General features: G+C 35.0%; 1 protein-coding gene across 1 annotated transcript in view; it reads left to right on the top strand.

Annotated features, from left to right (window-relative positions):
- Positions 1-4,527: 4,527 nt before the first annotated feature.
- The window catches only part of ME1 (malic enzyme 1), a 143,274-nt gene continuing 122,483 nt past the window's right edge, over positions 4,528-25,318 (top strand). Inside the window, exon 1 of the mRNA XM_016118648.2 lies at positions 4,528-5,042. Within this exon, the coding sequence (XP_015974134.2) occupies positions 4,965-5,042 (78 nt within the window). The 5' untranslated portion in view covers positions 4,528-4,964. The remainder of the gene's footprint in view (positions 5,043-25,318) is intronic.

Raw genomic sequence — 25,318 nt, 5'->3', positions numbered from 1 at the left:
GAAAAACTAATAAGGTAGTATAATTTGAGTTACTTTGAAGGAAATATAATAACTCCTTTGTGAATATCACAAAAATATAGGTACGTATATTTAACATTCAATCACTTAAAGCATTTAATTAAGGACCAAAATGCATTGGAATAGATTTGTGCTAATTCTATAGCCCATAGCCACAAGCAGCTATTAAGTACTTAAAATGGGGCTGGGACATATAAAGCATTCAATTTTAAATGTTATTTGATTTTAATTTAAATATAAAATGTTTATTCAATTTAGTTATTGGAGAACTTTTTAAGTATGTTTTCAACAACTTGAGTGAATCCCAATTGCACCCAACTGGGTACTATTTTAACTAAGTTTTATAAAATCTAAGTATAAAACAAGTATTTCTGATATAAATTTGGTGTCCAAATTGAGATGTGCTGTATCTATAAAATATACCCTAGATTTCTTTTTGAAAAAAAGAAAAACATTTCATTAATAATTTTATATTGATAATAGGTTGACATATTTTGTATATATTTGGTTAAATATATTATTAAAATAAATTTCACCTTTTCTTTTTACTTTTTTAAAAATGTGGCTACCCGAAAAACTTTATACACATGTGGCTCACATATTTCTGTTAAATGGCGTAGCTCTAAAACAGTTCTCAAAATGTGGTCACAAAACCATCAGGATTAGCGTTACTTGGGAACTTGTTGGAAATGCAAAATATGGATTTAAATGTTTGCTGGGCCACCTAGACTTATTGAATCAGGGACTCTAGGGGTAGGTCCTTGGTTTGCAAGACCCCTCCAAATGATTCTGAGGCAAACAAAAGTTTGACCAGTGGTTTTCACTCCGGGCTGTAAATTAGAATCATCTGGAGATCTTCGGTCAAAAAATCCTGGTGCTAAAGTTACAACCCAGACCGATGAAGTAAACAACTCTTGGGCCAGTCAAGAGTGTTTTTAAAAGCTCTTCAGGTGATTCTATTATGGTATAAAAATTGTAAACCACTGATCTAGACCCTTAATTTTTAAACTGTGTCCTAGACCAAAGTTCCCTAACCGCCAGGCCAGGGACTGGTACTAGTCTGGGCCTGTTGAAAACTGGGCCGCGCAGCGGGAGGTGAGTGGTATTAGGCCAGGCAGCAAAGCTTCATCTGTATTTGCAGCCACTCTCCAGTGCTAACATCACCGCTTCAGCTCCACCTCAGACCATCAGGCATTAGATTCTCATAGGAGCACTGGTCCCTGATACCAAAAATGTTGGAGACTGCTACCCTGTAGAGCTCTAGAGTCTGTTAAAGGATAGAACTTTTGCATAAATTTTTGCTTGAAGAATAGAATAAGATAAAGGTACAGCTCTTTAAAATATTCTAATGAAACAACTCATGTACTGATTTCACCTATTACTATAATATTCAAAGACCAATAACTTGTAGTTTGGTTCATCAGAGATTCCTTAGAGCCAAGTATAGAGCCTAGTGAAGAAAACGAGGATACATAACCCCAAAATATGTATCTTTGAGGACCAGAGGAATCTGCAAACAAACCTTATTGATTAGTTTATTTACATATTTACCTTCCCACAGTTTGCCACGTTTGGAAGTCTAAAAGTGTTTTCCTTTGTCCTGTTATTTCTCTACAAATTTATTGTTCTTTGTTGAAGATGTCCTACAGGTTGCAGTTGTAAGCTATCGTTTTGAGTTACTCTTTATTTTAGGTTTCTCCTGTGTGATGTGTATCGCATAAATTCATAAACTCTTATTCTTTTGTTAATATCTTCTTGTTAAAGAGTCTTAGCTGAAAATCTAACATGGGTAAAGTTTTGCCTGCCCTATATTAGCACTCATTCAAATTGTATCCTCACTTCAGTACCCAGGAAAAAATTTAACTCTCTCCTTGGTTGGCAATTACCCTGGAGCTGGCCGTCCCAGGAATTCGGCCACTTACATTTGACTCTAAACTCTGAGGGTGGCAGACCTTCTCCTCTCTAATAAACTGAACACTGGAGTTCTCAAATTAGAACCCAGTCAAGTCACAAGTCTTTCCTTCATAGGGAAATACACCAAGGACCAGGCATGTTGAGATTTTCAACTAAAAAAAAAATAATCAATTTGTTTTACACAGGAATGTGCTTTTTGTGTGAAGAAATACAGATCATTTACAGAATATCACAAACCATCATTTTGCTACATTTTTTTTCTATTAGATTATCTTTTTTTCTCACGAAAGTAAAACATTTGAAATGCTGTATATGCTATTAGGTATTTCCTGAATTTTCTGTATAAGTGTACCTCTTTTTATTGCACTTTATTGTGCTTCACAGATGTTGCTCTTTCTTTCTTTCTTTCTTTCTTTCTTTCTTTCTTTCTTTCTTTCTTTCTTTCTTTCTTTCTCTCTCTCTCTCTCTCTCTCTCTCTCTCTCTCTCTCTTTCTCTCTTTCTCTCTTTCTCTCTTCTTTCTTTCTTTCTTTCTTTCTTTCTTTCTTTCTTTCTTTCTTTCTTTCTTTCTTTTTTTATTTAACAAATCGAAGTCAAAACCCTCCTCTAGCAAAAAGAGTATGGGTTGATTTACTGGGATACTTGTTTAATTCTGGTGGTCTGCAGTCCAACCTGCAGTATCTCTGTAGCATATGCCCATACTTGAAATCTCAATGACATTAGATCAGAGTACTAAAATCATGTTTTCATATAGTTAGAGCTCTTTGGAAATTAAAATTTTTCAGAAGAAAAATCTGATTTTGACTGATAGTAGGTTTAACATTCTCACTTGTGTAACAGAAACCTACAGGTTTCTAATCCCTTGGTTTGTGAATCACATTCATTCTTGATATTTTCGATTGTGTGCAGAGTGACTGCAATTTCTTCCAAGGAAAACTGAAGCAAGTTTATTTTCTATTTGTTCATCTTCCCCCTCCTTTTCTTGGCAATGAAACCTAACCTTACAAATGATTAAAAAGTACTGAAAAATTTGGTGTTTTGGCTAACATTTATGTGGAAAAATAAGTTCTTCCTTGTATTTTTTGAAATGAACATGAATATACAAGATGGCTTCCCTAGCTATGCTTTATAGCGTTACCATTCAAAATAACTGGAACTCTTTTTATAAGAGAAGTAAACACACGGAAGATAGATATGAACCTTAATTGCACTGGCAGGGTCTTGTAATTCTTTTATAATGATGGCTTGGACAAAGCACACACACTCTTTTTGGACTACTCCCTATATTTACATCAGCTTTCCTATATGTAGATATTATAACACAGAAACAGGAATAGACAAGCAATATAACTAACTTAGGAAGAACTGCATTATAACTAGGTTCTGTTGTACATTTTTGTATCTTCTTCATTTTCTGTTGGGTTCTTAGGCCTGTTGTCAAACTGTTTTTGTCTCAGATAAAGCACTCTAATTGTAATGTGCCTCAGTTAATTTAAGAGAGTGACTTTGTAAAGAATACCTTCTTCTCATATGTTGTAGGATTAATTATTCATGGATTACCAAAATTCATAGTGTTCTTTAAATGCAAGGAATGTTTTTAAAGAACTCCGATGCCACTAAAATGTTCTCTAAATAAAACAACTGATTCTAGATAATTCAAAGACTAGGCCTAGAACTTCTGGATAGAAGTATGCCCCCAAACCAATTACTATAACAAATCTGATAAGAAAAATAATAAGATTAGAAATAAAGAAGACACTGTTTAGGTGTGTGTCTAGTTCGTGGATACATAAAACCAACAAATAATCAATCCCAAACACTATGTTTTGTAATATTAGGTAGAGATGACTAGGGCAGAAACTAGGATTCCTACTTAACTGAAAAGGAAAATGGGGCACGGAAATCTTTATAGTGTTTGTCGTTGTTGTGTCAGACACTCCATTTGGCTCTGATCAGACTATTCCTCCATTCCTTGAAACTTCAAGTATAAATATCAATAAAAACAGAATTCTAGCGCTGTAACATCATTTATTCTGACGCTCTCATTTTACCAAAGAAGAAACTGAAGTCCTTAAAAATTGAGTCGTTCATTATTCAGAGAAAGGTTCCTAAACATTATGGCTTCTAGAACTTACGAAAATTATACACCAGATAAATGTGACTGTATATTGGGCCCTAACACATTTGCACTCTAACACACCTTCCCTCTTATTCTAATGACTTTAAAATTCTCGCGGATAATCTCCAGAGAATCGTGTGATGTGGTGCCTGCGCTCTCTTGCCTTTTTCCCAGTTCTACTTTGGGCCTGGGCTTTCTGGGTCAAGGTTGGTTTCCTCCCTGGCATGGCTGGCACCCAGAACTGTGGATAGAGTTCTTGGAAAAGAGCCTAACTGGAAGGGAGAAATCAAGTCTGATTCTCTTCCGTCAGTTGTGGTTTTATGCAGACAACCCGTGGGTCCCCTTCCGAGCGTCAGCAGCAGCCCTCTCCCACATCCCTGCGGCTCTGGCTCAGGGGCCACCTCTAGCAGGGGTGATGGCGCCCGCGAGGCCAGGGGGCCAGGCGGGGGAACCTGGCTCTACTGCCCACGTGTCTCTGGGGTGAGGAGAGCATTCTGTGCACAACATTTAGACTCGTCCCACATGGAGATGGGCTCGCACAGTTGAGACTGTAAGCGATAGTGAGGTGGGGGCGCTGCACGGGCAGGGGAGCGGCTCTGGCGCCCGCCTCCCCTCAGGCACCGCGGCGCCGTCAGGGCCGCGCTCTTCCTCCTCCTCACTCGCCAGCTCGGCAGATCTCCTGACGTGACTCAGCGTTTCTCACAGGCTGTACTGCAGGGCACACCGACTTCTCGCCGGCTCCTCCCGCCGTGTCCACCTCCTCTCGCCACCCATACCCGCCCCCCGCCCCGGGCCCTTCTCCTGCGCCGCCGCCGCCGCCGCCGCAGTCCGAGCGGACGTCCCAGCAGCATCCGCCGCTCACACCGCGCGTGCCCCGCGTTCCGGCCCGACCCCGCCACACACCGTGCGCTCGCCATGGAGCCCGAAGCCCCTCGCCGCCGCCACACCCACCAGCGCGGCTACGCCGTGACACGGAACCCCCACCTCAACAAGGTAAGCCCGCAGGCGGCCGGCCTCCCGGCCTCTCGCGGTCCGGGTCCGGCACCTCCCACGGGTCCCCTCCACTGCGAGCCGTCCCTCCGCCTGCTTCCCCGCGGACCGAACCCGCCGGGCGGCCCGGGGCCTTCAGGGCGACCTCCGCGCCTCCGCCCATGAAGGGGCTGCCCACTCGAGTCTGCGCCTGGGAGTGCGATGCGAGGGTGGTGTTGGTGCCTCCGCACCTCAGCATCCCGCTTTGGGACAAGAGAAGACGAAACTTGTTTATAATACTTTTTGGCTTCTCTTCTCCAGAGCAGGAGCCTAGGTAAAGAAAGTAGCATCGGATAAAGTGTGTGCAACGAGTGCTTTTGTCAAGGTGGCTGCTAGGCTGGTAGGGCAGCCTTGATGTGCCACCCACTAATTACTCAGTGTGGCAACTCTTGGAGGCTGCTCGAAGAGAAGTGGCCCTGGTGGTACAGCCCGGACGGAAATGTGTTCTGAGAGCCTTGGATCACATTAACAACCTCGAAGTCAAGACCTCTTGTTTCTGGAGTGACACATTTAAAAGTCTGGGAATGCGCGGTGGGTGGCTTCTGCCTTGGACACTTTGTATAGATGGCCTGGTACAAAAACCCTGTCCTAGACGTGGGACTGTGTGGATAAAGCTATTTCTATGTTTTGACTCTGGCCTTCTGAAAATTAAGAATTAATTAATTAATTAATTTATTTATTTTTATTTTTTTAGATTTCTCCTCTTTATTAAAAGGAGATTTCAGTGTACACTCTGTTCAGTCCCTTTTTTTGGATCCTGGTGGTATTCCATGTTTCTTAACCGGTAATGTTGTCTAAACACCTAAGATTTTTCTCAGTTAAAAACACCTTAGAATTTTTAATTTTGCTTATACGGATACTAAGCCGTCACATTTACTTTATAGCCGTATTTGTCTCTGGATTGTTCCTTTTGTGTATGGGTGTGCTTTTAACATTTCCTTTTTATCTAGTAAATGGGAAATGCATCAGTAAGCACAGATCTGTTTAGTCATTTTGGTTATCTCACTCTTTTTCATTAAGAACCAAATCTCAGCTTTACCCCAGTCATATGGTCGGTGATTTGTTGATCATTATTAATGCCTTGAAGACTTGTGATTACTTTTATTTAATAAATTATAGTTAGCGTGAGTTATTTTCGATTTTTGTGGTGACAGGAAACTTTTACAAATCTACAATTATTTAGTATTTGTGGCCACAAAGCATTATGAAATTTTAAATATTTTTTTAAAATGAATTTAATTACTAGCTTGATTTTTTTCTTCCTTTTTATTATTCTGCAGGTTGGGGCCTGTTTTCAGTAGAACAAAGGTAAAATTTGATGTGACAAAACAATTTGTGACTTTCATGTGTAGCTAGCTGCCTTCTGTTTATGACCAAATAATGGTCACCACTTAAGAAGGACTACATGAGTTAGGTATAACCTGTTTGAATTTCCTCAAATCAGGGGCAAATGCGTCTGTTTTGTGTAGGTAGATGGAGAATGCAATTCTCGAGCAAGAATAATCGTGCCTTTACTGTTTACATCAAGAATATATGATATTAAAACCCTTGTGACTCCTGTTCACCAATAAGGATTAATTTCTACTTAAGAATAATAGAATCACAGAGATCTTCCATCAAAGGAAGACAGGTGCAGCATTAATATGTTAAGAACACGTTTTTGATTTTATAATTGAACTTTATTTCTACATAGTATCAAACTGAATTTAAAATCCAGTTCACCATCTTTGAGGGGATTAATGGAATAAACTTTATTCTTTTTAGTCAATTCTAAGACAGTTGTGTGGTGCTTCGGGAAAGTAACAATATCCTCATATGCATTATTAAAACCACAGCTGTGAGGCCTTCTTGGTCTGCCCTGCACTGAAGACTTTTGGGCCTTTAAGTTTTCTAGTACTCCGAGAATTTTTATTAATTTTTGTGATAATCTTGGCTCCAAAGTAACACTAGTATTTCTTTCACTACTATAACACCCCAGCCTGTCACCTGGCTGCACAAAGCCTTCTTCAACCATACTCATACCTATCTTCATCACCCTACCTTTTGGGTAATTGCAAGTTTCGCTGGTTTTATTTTCAGTATGTCTGTCCTACATCTAGATATGAGAGAAATATCTTCGTCAGCATCTTCTTTATGTTACTTTTCTGTTATCCAAGTATGTATAATATGTTATTATTTATATCAAATATAAAATCAATTTGTCAGTGAGACTTACCATCTCCAAATTTATCTCATTAGTTCCCCAATTTAGCCTTCCACTTAAAATATATTTGCTGAATCTCTTATTACTTTACTTTTTGTCTGTGTGTGATTCCTACAATTAAAATGTCATTAGTTGATTTGATAATGATCTCTCTAGGGAAGACTTTCCTAATTATCTACATCCTATTCTCATTACTTAACACCTCTGTTTTTTTTATGTACGCAGTTGTAGCATATCATTTTGTATTTATTGCATTGTTTTTTTCTTATTTATTTTGATCGTTATAGGGCAGGAATCAAAACAATACAGATTTTTTCTCAGTAAACATTAAATAAATGTTTATTTAATAAATGAACAAACCATGTTTTTATTTCTCTTTGCCTTACAAACAGTCAACTTTTAAAGCAGGTAGCTTTTAAAGTGGTGGTTTGGACATTATCATAAGGCATTTATCCTCCTTAATGTAATGTCTCGAAAGTAAATTCTCATTGAAGTCTAAAGTTAAGTCGACTCCCTATACTATTATATTGTGTAATGGAATACAGTTAGAAAAATCGGAATTTGTTTTAAGCTTGATCATCCCATGACAGTTTAATGCTGGATAACATTAGGGAGGTACTTAGTTTTGGTAAAAATCGAGGTTAACAGTAGATGTGATCTGAATTAAAACAAAACAAAAACCTAAGAGAAATAGGATTTTTTTCTTTGGTAATAATTCATGTATGATTCTTACTATTTGCTTATACCATTTGCTTATACTCAAATACACATCATTCTAAGTAGGATTTCATCATAGTATTTGGGAGAATACTTCTGCCTCACACTTGTGAAATTCAGTAATTTTCTGTATACAGCTGAAACTATTATGTGGTACTTGTCTTTGCCTGTGTTATATGTAGTTATCTAATTTAATGTTTAATTTTTATGATTTTCAAGGATACCTTCTGATTTAGGTGAGTTGTGTTTGAAATTTTTTCTCAGGAATTTTCATGTGGTTAATAGTGATGTTTCATAAATCGCTCTTCAAAATTAAAATACACAATAACAATAATCACACTTATTTTTTATTTCTGAGTTTATTAGTTTGCTTTATCTATGCATTGTAGAAAACACTAATAGATAGTTCTATTATAATTAACTTTGCTTTCACGGTTTCCATATCTTTAAGATTAAATAATAACATGATCTACAAGTAAATCTCCAAAAGACATCACTTTTTAATATTTTAGGCAATTTGATCCAGTTTAAGTTAGTGATAGTGTTTTATCAAAGTCCGTTTGGTCAACATTATTAACTGTTAAATCTAAAAATTAACTTCTGGTCAAGTGTTTTTGTAGGTGTTTGTGTCCTGGCGTGTCAAGATCTAGTTGGAAGTGGTGTAGGGAAAAGAGAAACGAGTTTCATGACTGTGAAGGAAAGGTACCTTGAACCTCTTCTTTTTCTTCAATGTGAAGTACACCAGAATGAATCATTCAGAAATTTTCACCTACCACAGTTCTCTGGAGTTGCCTCAGCAATATGAGAAATGAGATATTACTTACCTTGGAATCACACTGACCTGAAGGCTGTTGTAATGAAGATGTACAGCCAGCTGCCTCCATACTTGTCTATTACTTTGCTGCAGCTGAGACAACAGTGGTAGTATAGAATAGTGCAAAACAAAATAATGTGTTCTAATGAGTAGAAAAGTGAATTTGATTTGAGAACTCTTAAGACTGGTGATATGGAGTACAGAAAATATTGAAGAGAGGAATAGGTTTGAGATTTTTCATTTTTGTGTTCTGATTTCCCTCTAACCTTTAGGCAAGTGTGGAAAATGTGATGCAATGAAATGAACATTCTAAGATTTTATGTCTAGAAGAAATAAACACAAGTCCTAATTCTTCCAATTAGCAGTTTTGAGATTTTTGAGATTTTCTTAATTAGTTTTAGTTACTGTCCTTGGAAAATAGAGTGAAAATTTCATCAATTTACTTTTTTTTTGTTTTTTTAATTGAATAGATACTTATTCAGAACGCACTGTATGCTAGGTAATATTCCGGGTGCAGCAGATATAGCAATGAATAAGATTCCTGCTGTGAGTCTACTTATATTTTCATTGCAATATGATGTCTTTCTTCTTCACTCATGTATTTGTAAGATTATTTGAAATAGTGCATATTAATTTTTTCTAAATTATAAATATAAAAAGTTTATTATTGCAACTAATTATTAATATGATAGATAGTTCACTGTTATATAGAGAGTCTGAACTCATAGCTGGAACAATTATAAAGTACATTTTTTAGTATATTTACCCCCTTCTCTCAAATTTTTGATGAAGGATTGTATTACTTCTTTAATTTATAAATTTATAGTTAAAAATGTATCTTCTCCCTGGAAGAGATAGATTTACATTTTACTCTGAGATAAGTGAGCTTGACTGATATCATATGACCTTTGTAACATTTCATACATCTTCACAGAATGCCAGGTATAGGTTGAAGAATGTTCTTGTGAAAAAAAGTAAAAAGAAAGTTTTTTCTTTCTCAGTACTCTGCTCACAGTGTATAAAGGCTTGGATGTATGAAAGAACATGGCTTGTTGGAGAAAGGTAAAGGTATGCCCTGGGTAGTTAGAATTATTGAGATAAGAGGAAGTGAATTTCCATGACACAAAATTTGAAATTCCAGTGGTGTGAAACCAGCCTTTACTTTATTCTGTTTGCTTTTGGAAATAATCAGTTACTCTGACAAAAGAAATATATGAACTATTTTCCAATAGTTTTCAAAATTGACAAGACCAAATACTGTTATGTAATCCCCCCTCGTACATATGGGATACATTCTAAGACCCCTAGTGGATGCCTGAAACATTGAATAGTATAGAATTCTATTTTTATTGTGTTTTTTTTTTTCCTGTACATATATACCAAATTGAAGGGAAGGCCCTCCCACCAGCAAAAAGATTGGTCTTGTTGTATTAGGAGATGTGCTTTATTGTGGTAGCCTGGAACTGAACCCATAATATTTCTGAGGTGTGCCTATGTACTTTAAAACAAAGGATTATTGACTTATATAAATTTAGAGGATTTAAAACATCAGTATTTTCCCTCAGGCTCTGAAGATATATCTTAGCTATCAACTAAACTGTTTTCAGGTGTTTGATCTTTGAATATAAAGAGAAGGGATAGACATTATGCCTTTAAGTTTCTGTAGTTTAATCTGGTAGTTTGGGAAGTCAATATAATAATGAATAATGTTTTTAAAAACATCGGACTATAACTATTAGAGCTTCTATACTAATAAACAAACTCTAGACCTAAAATGCTAGGATTGATTTTTTTTTAAAAATAATTAAGTAATGGTTGAGTAAGAACATCAGCAAAAGTACTGTGTACATGCGAATGTTCAAGATTACATTATTATAAGTATCTCTGGAGTAGTTAAATTCTACATTGTCTTGTTAAGACCTGAGATATGGAAACCAAAGGAGTCCTAAGATTTCATTATAGTATTAGGGCTGTTTAGAATATATTAAATACATTTAAATAATCTATTCAGAGCCCTCTAATATATTTCAAACTTTTTTGATTGTGACACAGTACACACATACATAATATTTGTGTAAACATATTGTTATGGGCCGAAATGTGTTCTCCCAAAAATCATATGTTGAAGTGTTAATCCCCAGTATCTCAGAATATAACCATATTCAGAGATAAGACCTTTTGAGGAGGCGATTAAGTTAAAATCATTCTTTAGGGTAGACCCTCATCCAGTATGACTGACGTCTTTATCAGAAGAGATTAGGACATACAGAGGAAAGATCATGTGAAGACAAAGAGAATTCTGACAGTCACCTGTAAGGTAATGAAGAGAAGCCTCAGAATCTAAGCAACCTTGCTCACATCTTGGACTTCTAGCCTCCAGAACTGTGAGAAAATAAATTCCTGTTGTTTCAGCCACCCAGTCGGGCACTTTGTTATGTCCTCCTTAGCAAACTAATACACTCATATAATTGAAACAAAATTTCATAACACAATACTTTCCTTTGCTGTGTTAATGCACTCTAGTAGTGTTCATCTATTTCAATTAAAAAAAAAATATTGGTTGTGATTCACTAGTGAATTAAAATTCATAGTTTAAAAATATTCTGCTCTATGACTTAAGTAGTGCATTCATATACCTGGGAAGATTAATATATAATAGCTTTCTTTTGTGTGTCTTAGTGTTATATATGGGGCTCCACTTTACCTTGGCAATACTGGCCCTTTTGTTTTTCCATCTCATGCCCAAATTGAGGTATCTTTTAAACTAATAATTTTGAAACTGTGAGAACATTATTATTATTACTAATATTGGCAGGTCTGGTTGGTTAGAAAAACTATAAGCCTTTATATGTCCAAAAGAAATTGAAACTTGGTTAATGAGCATTTTCGTAAACTTTTAAAATTTTTACTTATTCAAAATCTTGCTTATATTTAATTTTTACATATGGTAATTATAACAATAATATGACAATTGAGAGCAAATATATTGGTCATATCAAATATAAATGAGAATAACTCACCTATATATAAAATTATTTTCAGAAAGTTTTACAAAGCACAAGCAAACTATGCTGTATATAAGGAATACATAGAGAACAAATTGTTACAGAAAGGCTAAAAATACAGATATGGGAACATGCAAACAGAAAGAAATCAGGGTTATCCCAACATCAGACAATGTAGAATTCACATCAAAAAGCATGAAATGTGACAAAATATTCTATATAATGCTGAAAAATATAATTCTGAATGAAGGTATAACATCTCTGCACCAAGTAACACAGTAGCCACTTTCATAAAAAAAGACACTGCAAGACATGCAAAGAGAAATAAAAAACATACTAATAATAGAAGACCTTTAGCATATTTTATTCAGTGCAGACACAAAGGGACAAAAAAATTCTTTCCCTACAGGAATTTCTCAAATTTCTGATGAAATTTATGTTTTTACAAATCATGAGATAATTTAGTTGAAAAATTGGGAAAATGCAAAAAGTATTATAATCTTCCTTTGAGAATCAAAGCTTAAACAACAGAGACATTACTGGTTGGAAACATCCAATGACATCAATTATAGGAAAGAGCTGGAAATGGGGTGTGTAGAATCAGGTTAAGGTCAACATTTCCTAGATCTTTACAGGATCATGTGGGTAAGAAGCCATGTTAATCTAATCAGTCAGTTTTGCTTGTAGTTGTTGCCAATTTATGGTGATATCTGTGTTTAGACCCTTTATACTTAATGAAATTATTGATATGTTTGGATTTCTGTCCACCATTTTGTTAGATGTCTATTCCTTCTGTTTTTCATTGCTTTCTCCTTTTCTGGCTTCTTTTGTACTGCTCGAATATTTTTATTATCCCATTGCGATTTACCCATTGAGTTTTGACGTCTCTTTGTATAGCCTTTTATTTTTAATACTTGTTCTAGGATTATGATATACGTTAACTTTTCACTATTCACTTAAAATAAACATTTATCACTTCAATTAGAATGTAGAAACTTTACCATCATACAGGTCTTATTGCTTTCCTCTATGTTATAGTTGTTATGTATTATATTCACATATACCTTCATACACGTGTTTAATAAAATTTTTAAAAATGAAATATAATTGACATATAACATACTAATTTCAGATATACAACATGATGATTTGGATTTTGTATGTATTGCAAAATGATCGGAATAGGGAACATCTGTCACTAGACATAGTTACATGATTTTTTTCCTTGGGATGAGCACTTTTAAGATTGATTCTCTTGGCAACTTTCAAATACGCAACACAGTATTATTAACTATATTCACCATGGCTTATTTATTTTATAACTGAAAGTTTGTACCTTTTAACCTTCTTCACCCATTCTGCCCTTCTTCCTGACCTCTCTCTATAGCTATGAGCTTTTTTTTTTTTTTTGTTACGTATAAGTGAGACGATATGGTAATTGTCTTTCTCTGTCTGAATTTTCTTAGCATAATGCCTTCATGGTTCATCCATGTTGTCATAAACAGCAAGATTTCCTTCTTTTACATGGCTGAATAATATTCCATTAGTTTCCCTTCATCTATGAATGTCTTTATTCACTTTTATTTCTGAAGGATATTTTCACCAGTTATAGAATTCTGGGTTAACAGCTGATTTCCTTCAACACTTTCAAGATGCCATTCCTCTTTTCTTGGCTTCCCTTGTTTCTGACAAGAATCTACAGTCATTTGAATTGCCATTTTTCTCTGGCTCCTTTAAAGATTTTTTTTTCTTTCACTTTTAGTTTTCAGCATTTTGAATATTTTTCTAGGTTTGATTTCTTTGAGTTTATCTTCTTGGGGTTTACTGAGCTTCTTGAATTGGTAATTTTCTGTCTTGTGCCAAAATTGGTACGTTTTAAGCCATTATTTCTCCAACTATTTTTTCTTTCTCCTCTCCTTTTAGGATTCCATTGATACAAATGTTAGGCCTTTTGATATTGTCCCAGAGGTCATTGAGGCTTTGACTTTTTTCAGTCATTTTTTTCTTTTTGTTTTATGGATTGATTAATTTCTAATAATCTATCTCAAGTTCACTAACTCTTTGCTCTCACATCTCCATTCTGTTCTTGAGCCCATTCAATGAATATTTTGTTATTGTGTTTTTCATTACTAAAATTGTTATTTTTTTTTATAACTTTTATTTTTTAGCTAAGACTTTCTATCTTTCTAGTCATTTCAAAAGATTTTACCTTTGTGGTTTGGGGCATGGTTGTAATAACTGATTTTAAGTCTTTGATAATTCTGTTATCTGTATCTTATCAGGATTAATGCCTTTTGATTATCTTTTCCTTTTTGAGTTAACATTTTCCTATTTATTTGTATGCTGAGTAATTTTGCATGTGTCCTAGACATTGGCTTAGCTTGAATTTCTAGGTTTTAGTTAAGCCTAAGGGGAATACTGTTCTTTTTAGTTTTAGAAGTAACTTAACCTAGTTAGGTCATTTCCGAAGTTGTACCCACCTACTACAGGTTGTGGTTCCAATATTAATTTTGTTTTCAAAGCCTACCTTGTACTGCTATTTGGATCTGTTCATCATGTGTATTTTCCAGTGGCCACTGTGGGATCTGTGTAGTGGTTTACTCCACATTTAGCTTGCAAAGTCTTTGGTATGCTGCTTACGGTCATATCTATGCATATGTAGCTCAGAGCTGAGCCAAGGAGTTCATATACAACTTTATGAGATTGCTTTCTTGAGTTCCCTTGTTTCTGTGATCTCTCTGACACCATCTGTCTCCTTGAACCCCCTCCCCCTCCTCCCTTGCCAGCCAACTAGTCAGAAAATGAGGCCTTTAATTTCCTCACTCAGCTGTGTACTTCCATCAGCTACATTTGCATCTAGGGCCAAGTGTGGAAGACAGAGAAAAAACAACAAGCATTTGATTCATGATCATGGGACCGTTGCTCCTCTGATGAAAAAGAATGATTTTCCTACCTCATGTTTCTACAATCCTCTTTGGTATTCTTGGGGCTGGGGCTGAGAAAATTGAAAATAATAATGGATTTCCCTCTTCTGTGAGCTTTAAGAATCAGCCCCTTTTCCTGATTCTTCTACCAGCAAGAGAAAGCTTATCGGCACTCTTTTTGTCAGCAGTCAGTTGCACTTCCAAGCTTTTGTGCTGGTTTGTGAGTCAAGGCTAATTGATTATGGAAGGGTAAAACACAAATCCAGGCCATGCTAGAGGGAAGAACTCCAGGAGACTCATCTATGGTTTGGTGGTATCTTGGATTCTGGTCTTCCTCAGTTCTTCTGTTACCATTTACTTTTCACAGTCTTAAGATAGCTGCTCAATGCATTCTGTATGAGGTTTGTAGTTGGATTGAGTGAGAGAGATAAGATCAAGTGTGCTTACTCCATCTTGTACAGAACCAAAATCCTCATATTGTTATTTTTAAGGTGCAAATGTGTGAAACTCAATCTAACTTAACTTTAAATTTCAGGGGGGAAAATCAGAGAATCAGATCTCAAATGTGTATTTATATCCCCTCTCATTTTATTGGGTATATATTTGCTATAGCAAATCAATATTAATAATAAAAGTTATACTGTAGAAAATCATTCATGTTAGGTAAGAACTCTGTGTAAGTTATAAAATATCTGTATTCTAAAAATTTAGAAAGATATTTGGCCTTTTACTTATCTGTACTTCACTGCTGTTTCTCTTCATACTGTGATGGAGAAAATACCACAGAAATTGCAAGATTCAAAATTTTTTGGTGGAGAGTGGGTAGGGGTTTTATACTAGTTTGTATTGTAGCTTTATCTTTCAACATATTTGCTCATATGACCTGTAATATAGTGAGTATCATTCTGTAAAATTCGTTGCATAGATAAATGAGGGCTAATTCTTGAACATAGTTCTGTTCCACCTTCCAGATGTTGTTAGAACCTCTCCTCAGGTCATATTTCACTTTGTGGGATGAATATGCTGTTGGATGTTTGTTGGAGAATGTCTTTCCTTTAGTGTGTAAAGGATGACCAGTGTATCATTTAGGATTAGGTTTTGCTACATATCACAAAAAATAAAACAACAGTGACTTAATTATAGTTTATTTCTCTCTCACATGTAGGCAATCAGATATTGATAGTCTAGGGCTGTTTGGTGGGTCCACAGAGTTATCAGGAACATTGCTGCTCTACTATATACAAGATCACTTCATGGTCCTATTGATTGTAAGTGTGTAGGTATTATATACTCATTCCAAGCTGACCACTGGAAGAAATGAGAGAAACACACAAAAAAACCCCACCTTGTGTGCATCAGCTCTCTTCATGAAGCCTTCCCCACATCTCACATAACACTTCCACCTACGCGCATTGTGTAGAACTCAGTCATATGGTCACTTCTAACTACAGGAGAATCTGGAATTGTAATCTTTTACCTGATGCATTGCTACCCCCAAATAACATTAGGGTCCTCTTGCTGGTGAGCAAGGGGATGATTGCCTCTTGTGGTAGGCAATTAGCAGTTTCTGCAAGAAACTTATGGATAAAGATTTAATGAATGTAAATAATATGATTACAATATTCTTGGAGATTGAGATAAATGATTTTAATAGTTCTTAATATTTTAATAGCTTTACAGATTCACTGTATAAAAATAAAAAGATGCAAAAATGTGAAAAGTTTGTCTCCCTGCTACTTTTGTTCCCCAGCTAGCTGGCTTCCTTTCCTAGAGGTAACTACTTTGTGTGGTGACCAGTGTTTCCATTATAGAGTAGAAATATTGTGTGAAGTGTATTTTTTAAAGTTAATTTTCATAAATGTTATTAATACAGGGCATGAATCATATGCCCTTAGTGTAGTAGGTAGGAGGTAGTGTTATAAAGAGAAATGTTGCAGTTAAGAGTATGTATGTGACTCACACGGAGACGTGGAAAATATGAGAATCATGATCCCAGACTGAACCCTCTATCATCTGCCTGATACTCTGAAACTGGTTCTAAAGCATTGTTTTCACTTTCTTAACTGAGCTAGCCTTAGTATGGGAAGTCCTTAATATGATGAGTAATAAATATTGTGGGTGACTGCTCTTAACTCACTTATAGCATTTTCAGGAACTAGGAGTAACTAGTTAGGAAAAGAATTGGGTCTTCCTGTTGGTCTTAGGATAAAGTTTTAAACTTTACCTGGATAACGAGGACTCGTCTGCTCTGGTTCCTGCCTGTCTTCTTAGTGTCATCTTTCAGCATTCTTCTTATAGTTGGTGCAGTTTCCTTCCCTATGCTTTTTCAATGAAGCCAAGCTTCTGTGAATCAGAGTTTATGCCCCTGCTCTTTTCTGTACTACCACTTCCAGCTTTTCATCTGGTTAATTCCTACTCTTTTACATGTCCTTCAAATCTCACTTTAACATCACTGCTCAATGAGCTCTTCCTTTTTAACCCTCTAAATTGTTAGATCTTAAGCTTCCACCTCCCATCCTTATCACATTATTTTATAGTTATTTGTGTAGCTATTTATATATTATCCTGTTAAACTATAGATTGTAAGCTTTATAAGGCTATGGACTATATTTTTTTAGTGCCTGTAAACATTGTGAGCATTCACTCAACAAATATTCGTTGAAAAAAATTTGGTGAATGTGATAATTAATTTTATGTGCCAACTTTACGGGTCACTGGGTATCCACACGTTTTGGGCAGATATTCTGGGTATGTGAGGATGTTTATGGATGAGATTAACACTTGAATTGGTAGACTGAGTAGAGCTGACTTCCCTCTCTAATGTGAGTGGGTCTCATCTAATCAGTTGAAGGCCTCACTAGAACAAAAGGCTGAGCCTCCTGTGAGTAAGAGGGAACCCCTCTTGCCCCACTGCCTTCAATCTGGGACTTTGGTTTTTTTCCTGCCATTGGACTTGAACTGAAACATCGGTGCTTCCTAGTTCTCTAGCCTAATAGCCTTCACAGTAGGACTATATTGCCAGCTCTCCTGGTTGACAATAGGCCTTCAGATTAGGACTGGACTACTCCTGGGTCTCTGTGTTACTTACTTCAGATAGTAACTTGTCAGCCTCTGTAATTGTATGAGTCAATTCATTAAATAAATCTCTTCATATATATACACATACATCCTATTATTTCTGTTTTTCTGGAGAGCCCTAACCTATAAAGAGAGCTTCACAGTTTCCCCTAAAGTAACTGTAAGAGGAAACATAACATCTCTGAAAATCTGAGCTATGAATCTGAAGTAAGAAAGCCATCTTGTGGTGTTTCTGGGAATGTCATGTTGATATGTGAAGTCCATATCCCTTAGGAAACTGAAGCATAGTTTTCTGCAACAGTTCTTAATATATTTTATGCCAAAAGTCCCCTTTGGAAATTTGGTGAAGTCTATGGACTCCTCGAAGCAATAGTTTAAATAAATAGAATACATAGTATTATAAAAGAAACAAATTATAATGAAATGTAGATAGCAAAATATTTTTAAAATGTGTGATATTGTAAGACTTAAATAGCAAGGCAATGTATTTAAATATGGGCAATTTAAAGTGAAATTTTATTTTTTAAAGAGATCTGTAGGAACATCATTGACATGACTAGCCTATGTATCTAAACCAAACAGTGTACTCTTTAGACTTATTATGTTGAAATGAATACATGTTTGCTGGTGAAATATTCATGTAAATTAAAAGCACATGGATTGTTGCAACCTATAGTACACCTAAAATGTACCGAACAGCTGCCTACAGCAAAGAATTACCATGTCCAAAATGTTACTAGTGCCGGGGTTGAGAAACCCAGGTTTAGATGCAGGTACTTTAAAAAATCTTCACAAGCTCTGATGCTTATGTTGGTATGTAGATATGTTTTATTGTCAAACCAAGTTGATCTTAAACGCCTGCTTTAAAGTCAATTTAAAAAGGTTAGTAGTGGATTAATTTAAATAATTTTCTAATTAAGTAATTTTCTAATATATGTGTGAAAAACTCATTTATTTGATAGATTTTAAATCAAGAGCACTTTTGTACTGGTGTATACATAAAAAAATCTCATTTTGAAATGTGAGCTTGATGGGTTGGCTATTCAAAATAGAACTATGTAGAACTGAACTACATGGAACTGAAAAGTTGTTTAAGATTCATATATTTGTTCATCCCTTTTTAATTTAAAATTTATTGAAGCCCTGCTTCATCGTGACATGGTATTAGGGACTGGCTTACAAATGTGAATGAATAGCATAGTGCTTGTCCTCCAGAAGCAACAGAACTGGGTAAAAGAGCAGTTCAGTGAAACAATGAAGTTATAGTTAAGTTCCATGATAGAAGTACATGATGTTGTGAAAACACACTGGAGGACATGTCACTAAACTAAGAGAGAAGGAAAAGCCTTCTTGCAGGAGATCATCATTCAGGAATAGGCAAAGGACGTTTAAAAATTCATGTGCAATTTAATTGGTAATTATGTTGAATTGCTGTCTAATTTTCATATTCTGTACCTTCTGTCAGTTCAGAGTTAAGAAATTTTAAACAACGACACAATAGATAATTATTTTGTAATTCTGGTCTTTCTATTTCTCTATTGAGAAATCGCTATGCATACTATCATAGGCATATTTAGAGCATTTTGCCCAGGTCACATAGAAGATTTTCTAGAATAGCGTAAATGTGCATGTGATTATTAGAGACTACTGGCAGCCGGTATTACCCCTTTGGTTCAGATTATTCACACAGATTTCAATCTAGGATCTAAGATTTGTTTTTTTTTTTTTTTTAATCATTTGGGTGCCTCGGTGATTTCAATAGTTTACTAAGAATCACCAATCTTCTACTTAAAGGGAACTTTTCTCTACTGGTTTGGCGACTTTGTGAAATTTCCCTTAAAACTTCTTTGGGGGTAATAGCATTCCATCTTGCTGAAGGGATTTTGAAACCCTATTAATGATTTTCAGAGTTGTGTTTGAAAAAAATGCAGTGTTGACATTAATGGTTAACAATTTCTCAGTATATTAAGGAACCTATAAAGGTTAGTAATCTCACTTAAGTGAGAAATACTTAAACTAATTAAACCTCTCATCTGATATTTTAAAAATTTATTTACTCTCTTAGGTGTAGGTGTTTTTTTCTTTTTTTCTTTTCTTTTTTTTAAATTAAGCAACATGTCACTTAAAACAGGGGTCTCTAACCCACAGAGGACCAGTACTGGTCTGTGGCCTGTTAGGAACTGAGCTGCACAGCAGGAGGTGAGAGGTGGGCCAGCTAGTGAAGCTTCATCTGTATCTGCAGCTGCTCCCCAGTGCTAGCATCACCACTTCAGCTCCACCTCAGATCATCAGGCGTTAGATTCTCATAGGAGCACTGGTCCCTAGTGCAAAAAGATTGGGGACCACTGACTTAAAATACAAAATAGTTAAACTTGTTTATTATATCTTATAATGCATACCTAGATGAAGTAATTTTGGGTTTTTATTTTGCTATAAATTTTAGGGTATAAAGGGTCACATGTATTTTAGATATTTTTATAATCATTACTTATAGTACCTCAAATTACTCTATATTAGATATAAGTAAAAATTAACTGCTATGTAATGAAGCCAAATATTTTTTCTTAAAGAAGCTGTTGTTAATATTGGTTTTAAATAATTATTTAAAACCTCTTAAAGGAGACTGTTACTAGGGAATTTGATTAAATAGCTGAATGCATTCAAAATGATCATTTTTATATGATTATTTTTCTGATATAAAGTTTTTTGGAAATGTATATTTTATCTAGCTGATGGTTTTTGAAGAAATGAGGTTGTATGCCACCAGGAAAATTCTAAAAGTTATTATCTATGTTGTCAATTAGAATTAGAAAAAAACAATTTTTCAAAGAGCAGTTTTTTAGCACTCTGGAAGACTTGCAGGATGAACCCTTCAGTAGACTGTGTCCAGGACAAATTGGTATCACTTCTCTTTTTGTAGATATAAACCGTGCACATAAACTATATTAATACATTTGAAAATACTATAATATTTAAAACTGAAGCTCAATTTGATCTCTTTATTTCAGTATAATAATAAAAACACAAAAGTCCCTCTTTTTGTACTCCATGTATAAATAATTTCTCCCCCAAATTACTACAATTCTAAAACCTTTTTGATGACAATACCTTTTAGGACAGATGTACCATATTATCTGTTTTACATTTATATAACAAATCTGTAGTTCAGTTGAAATCATAAATTATGAAAAAAAATTGGTAAATAATTCAAAGACAGATTTAATAGGATATTTTCAAATTTGGAGTGTGAAATACATCAATTTGCTAAGCAAACTTTTCTCATTTAAATTATATTCTTTTCAAGTAAGGAGAAAGTTAATTGCTGACCCCCCCCCCCCCCCCCCCCCCCCCCCCCCCCCCCCCCCCCCCCCCCCCCCCCCCCCCCCCCCCCCCCCCCCCCCGCCGCCTCCCTGCTTTCACTCTGTCAGCTATGTCACAAAGGTCTTTTGGTCCCCAACAGGACTGGGTGTAAGGCCTGGAGATGATGACTCAACAAACTCCCTCTGCAGTAATGAAAAAAAATAAAAAGGACTCAAAATACTTTTTTCCATTATCAGTGCTCACTAGTGGCCTTAATAATGGAAAATTCCCCAGAGACTGATTTTATACAAAAGCCTTTTGAACTTAAATGTGTTTAGAAATTTAAGTCATGTCCATGAATGCTTATGGCTCAGGCTTTCTCTTTCAGTGGGGTCTTCACTTAAAACTTAGAAAACAGAACATGTAATTACTTGTCTTGGGCAAGAAACATATTCCTCTTGAAATTTTCCACCCATAAAATGTGAATAATAAGATCTAGCCTCCTTTTTCATGTGGTTTTAGGGAGTATAAAAAAGAATACAAAGAAGAAAGTTAAGAATATTTGTATAATACAAGCCCAAATGCCATCTTCTCTGACTCCCAGTCTAGAGGCCCCGCCACCACACATCACTCTCCTTACGGCTGCCAGTTTTTTTATTTAAAGCAGCTCTCATTACCTAAATTACATTTTTTAATTTAATTATTTACTTGGCTATTTCCTGTTTCTCCAACTACAATGAGATTCCATGCAAAAAGGGATTTTTGTCTTCTTTTTTGCCATTGCATTGCCAGCATCTAAAATTGTCTCTGGCACATTAGACACTCAATAAATACATATTGAATAGTAATACCTTTTTATGTTGAAATCTGAATTGACTTTTTATATAAAGAGCCTAATAAATTTCAGTACAGTGAAATTTACTCTTTTTGATATATAATTCTGTTGGTTTTGACAAATGTTCAATGTTGTGTAACCAATACCACAAATCAAGAACAATTCCTTCACTTGAAAAAATTGCCTCTTGGTGTATCTTTGTCGTCAGTTGACTACAAATCAAATATTCTTCTGTCTACTCCTAGGCTGTGAGAACTATTGATTTTTTTGTATCTTATAATTTTGTCTTTATCAGAATGAGATAAATCACACAGTATGTAACCTTTGGAGTCTGGCTTCCTTCATTTAGCATAATGCATTTGTAATTCATCTGTTTCATGTTTCAGTACTTGGTTCTTTTTACTGTTCAGTAATATTCTAGTTTTCAGATATAACTTAGTTGTTTCAGATTTTTTTTTTTTACAATTATTACTTTCTACTTCTCTACTTTCTAAAAACCTTCCTTTGCAATTGTGTAGTTATAGCAAATCATTTCTAATTAGTTAATTCAATACATTTTTGTTGATTGCCTACAAAGTGGCAGATTCTAGATACTAGGGATTCACCAGTTGAATAAAAGATACAAACATCTCTACTCTAATATGCCTGGCTTTGGACATTAAAATTAATAATTCCTGTCATCATAATGAGTTAATCATACATGTATAGATTTACTTGTCTTAAAGATTTTGTGATTTAGGTAATGTTTTACTTTTTGTCATTTAGCCTGATTATTTGTATCCATTATTCAGGGGAAAAATAAAGCAAATTACTGAAGTTCATCGGAAACATTAAAGATGGTTGGTGCAGAATATGGAATATATATGTTCTGTTTTTAATGGTAATAATTTCTGCTAAATTACTCAGGACAAATCTTCCTTCTCAGTTATGCTTGCTCTGTGCAAACATAGTTTCTAATACAAGTCTCTTGTTATGCCAAGAATTTTGTTTTCATTTCTGCTTGATAGTCTCATTGTTCTCAAGAAGAGATATATTGATTAACTAGTAGAGTCCAGAAGAACAGTTGTCCTGTTTGCTGCCCTCAGCAGTGAAACAACATACCTACTACTATTCTACTGTCTAGGGATCTACTCCAAAGCTTTTTAAAGGAGTAGTAAAAGTAAAAGGAAGACAGAAAAGGAGAAAACTGAGATTGAGCTTAGAGTGTATGAGAACTCTTTTAGGGAATTAGAAATATATAGGTGGTCCGGAAACCTAATATGCATATAGATGGCTAAGCTTTTTAACTACATGAAAGACTCAGAAGAAATCAAATAAAAGTTAGAACTTGCATGTATACTTGGGATATACTACCCTTAGTTGGATAAGCCCTGTAGGATAACCCTAAGGTAAAAATCCTTTGCAACAATTGTATGTCACATCAGCTTTTAATAAGGAGAATGTATGAAGCTAGCATTTCACTGTCAAATTTTAGGCATAACTGACTTGTTTATAAATTTCTACAAAATGTATCTATGAATATGTCTCTCTTAGTATGAAAAAATGAAATATAGAACCAGTTCTATTAAAAGGTTCAAAATTCCACTTATTTTTTTCTTCGAATATTCTTTGGGAAGCTGCAGGTTGTTAGGAATCACATTGATGTGTCATTCTTAAAAAATTTGGTTTAAATGAAATGCCATATAAATTTTTAAATTTTCAGGGATTTTAAGATTTAAGTTTACTTATTCATTGATTTAAAAAAATTTATAAAGGGTAATACTAGAATATGAACCCAATCATAGGACTTTAACTTGGCCCACTTACCTAGATTTTTTGTTTGTTTGTTTGTTTTGTTTTTAAAGAGTTGAATTGGCACTTTACTATGTCTTGGGAAATTTGGGCAATAGTATATGAGAGTTTGTAGCTAGTAAACATCAAAGGATGTCAAAAGAGAACCAGTTGTTCTCTTTATTTACATTATTTACATTATTTACATGGCTAAGATATGGCAGACCTATTAGATTTAAGAATTAGTTTCAGACCAGACATTGGAAAATTTATGTGAAAAGATTGGCTAACTACACCAATAAATTATTGTTAAGTGCCATTATTAAGAGAGTGAAGGAACATTTGTTAGTACTTCTGATAATATTGATATTTTGATTATTATTTTTGCAGGCAAATTTTCCAGGCATAGTATTCAGAAGTTTACTGTTTTTTTTTTTTAACATATATTCATGTATATTTGAGATTTTATCGTTAGCCTACATTTTTTTCTCAGTTTTAATTTCACAAATTTTTTATTTCAAGTTAGAGAACTGTTTTGTTTTCTTTTTCAAATATATTACTGTACATGATTCTGTTTAATTCCAAGGAGTTATTTCATGACATTTTCCTTTAACTGATCAGTCCCCCCAGTTATATTTTTAACAAGTGAAGTATACCTTCTATTTTATAGTTACTTTTTTACACAATTTTTTTTTCTGGTTGATTGTAATTTTAAATGCAGTTTTACCAGAATTAGTATGCTAAGCTGTGTTCTGAGCAGCAGTTTGCTTTTTTTATTTTATGTTGTTTTTAAAATTTTAATGCAACTCTCTAAAATTAAATATTTAAAACTTTTTATTGTTTATGCAGAGAATTACTGAAATATCATGTCAGTTACTGTTCTAAGAACTGAGGATAAAGCAGTGAAAAAAAAGATAAAACTCTCTGACCTAATGACATTTACATTTTGATAGGGGGACACAAGCCACAAATAACAAATAAAATGGCATGTAAAAGGTTCTGGGAATAATACAAGTGTCTCTTGGTGTGTATTGATATTCCTAGGCAAAGAATTGACAGCTTGCACTGGTCTGCTCTTCTCCAGGCATCCAGGATAGGGTGATTGGGTCAGGCACAGTTGGGATACCAGATTGTTCTCTAGGAAAGGGACTGTCCTACTCTGTCCACACATATTGGAGCTCCAGAGGACCCCTGAGTACATAACAATGGGAGCTTTAGCAGTCATGAGATTGGCTGTTATTGGAGAAAAACATCTTGGTATTGGACACCAGTCATGCTGATAGCACTGAGAGACCTTTTGAGAAGTCAAGATTGTGTGCAGCTTTTTTCACTGGAGATTCTGGAGCCATTGGTCCCAGCTAGTTCATGTAGGCAACTTAGCACCGCCAGAGGTCATTCACTGGACAAATCTATTTGACTTTCTTCAGTCTACCCCCCTGACCCAGAAATCTAATTAAACATAAGGCTTTTTATCAGTGATACGAATTACTGGGCCTATCTATATACAAAAGTAGAAGAAATAGAGAGTAGTTAATCCATTGACCTCTTTCACCTACTTCCTGAGGTTGAACATTTTCATTTTTTACCATTCAGA

The sequence above is a fragment of the Rousettus aegyptiacus genome, unplaced genomic scaffold, assembly GCF_014176215.1.
Source record: "Rousettus aegyptiacus isolate mRouAeg1 unplaced genomic scaffold, mRouAeg1.p scaffold_m13_p_1, whole genome shotgun sequence".
NCBI lineage: Eukaryota > Metazoa > Chordata > Mammalia > Chiroptera > Pteropodidae > Rousettus > Rousettus aegyptiacus.
This window is presented reverse-complemented; position numbering and strand designations above follow the sequence as displayed.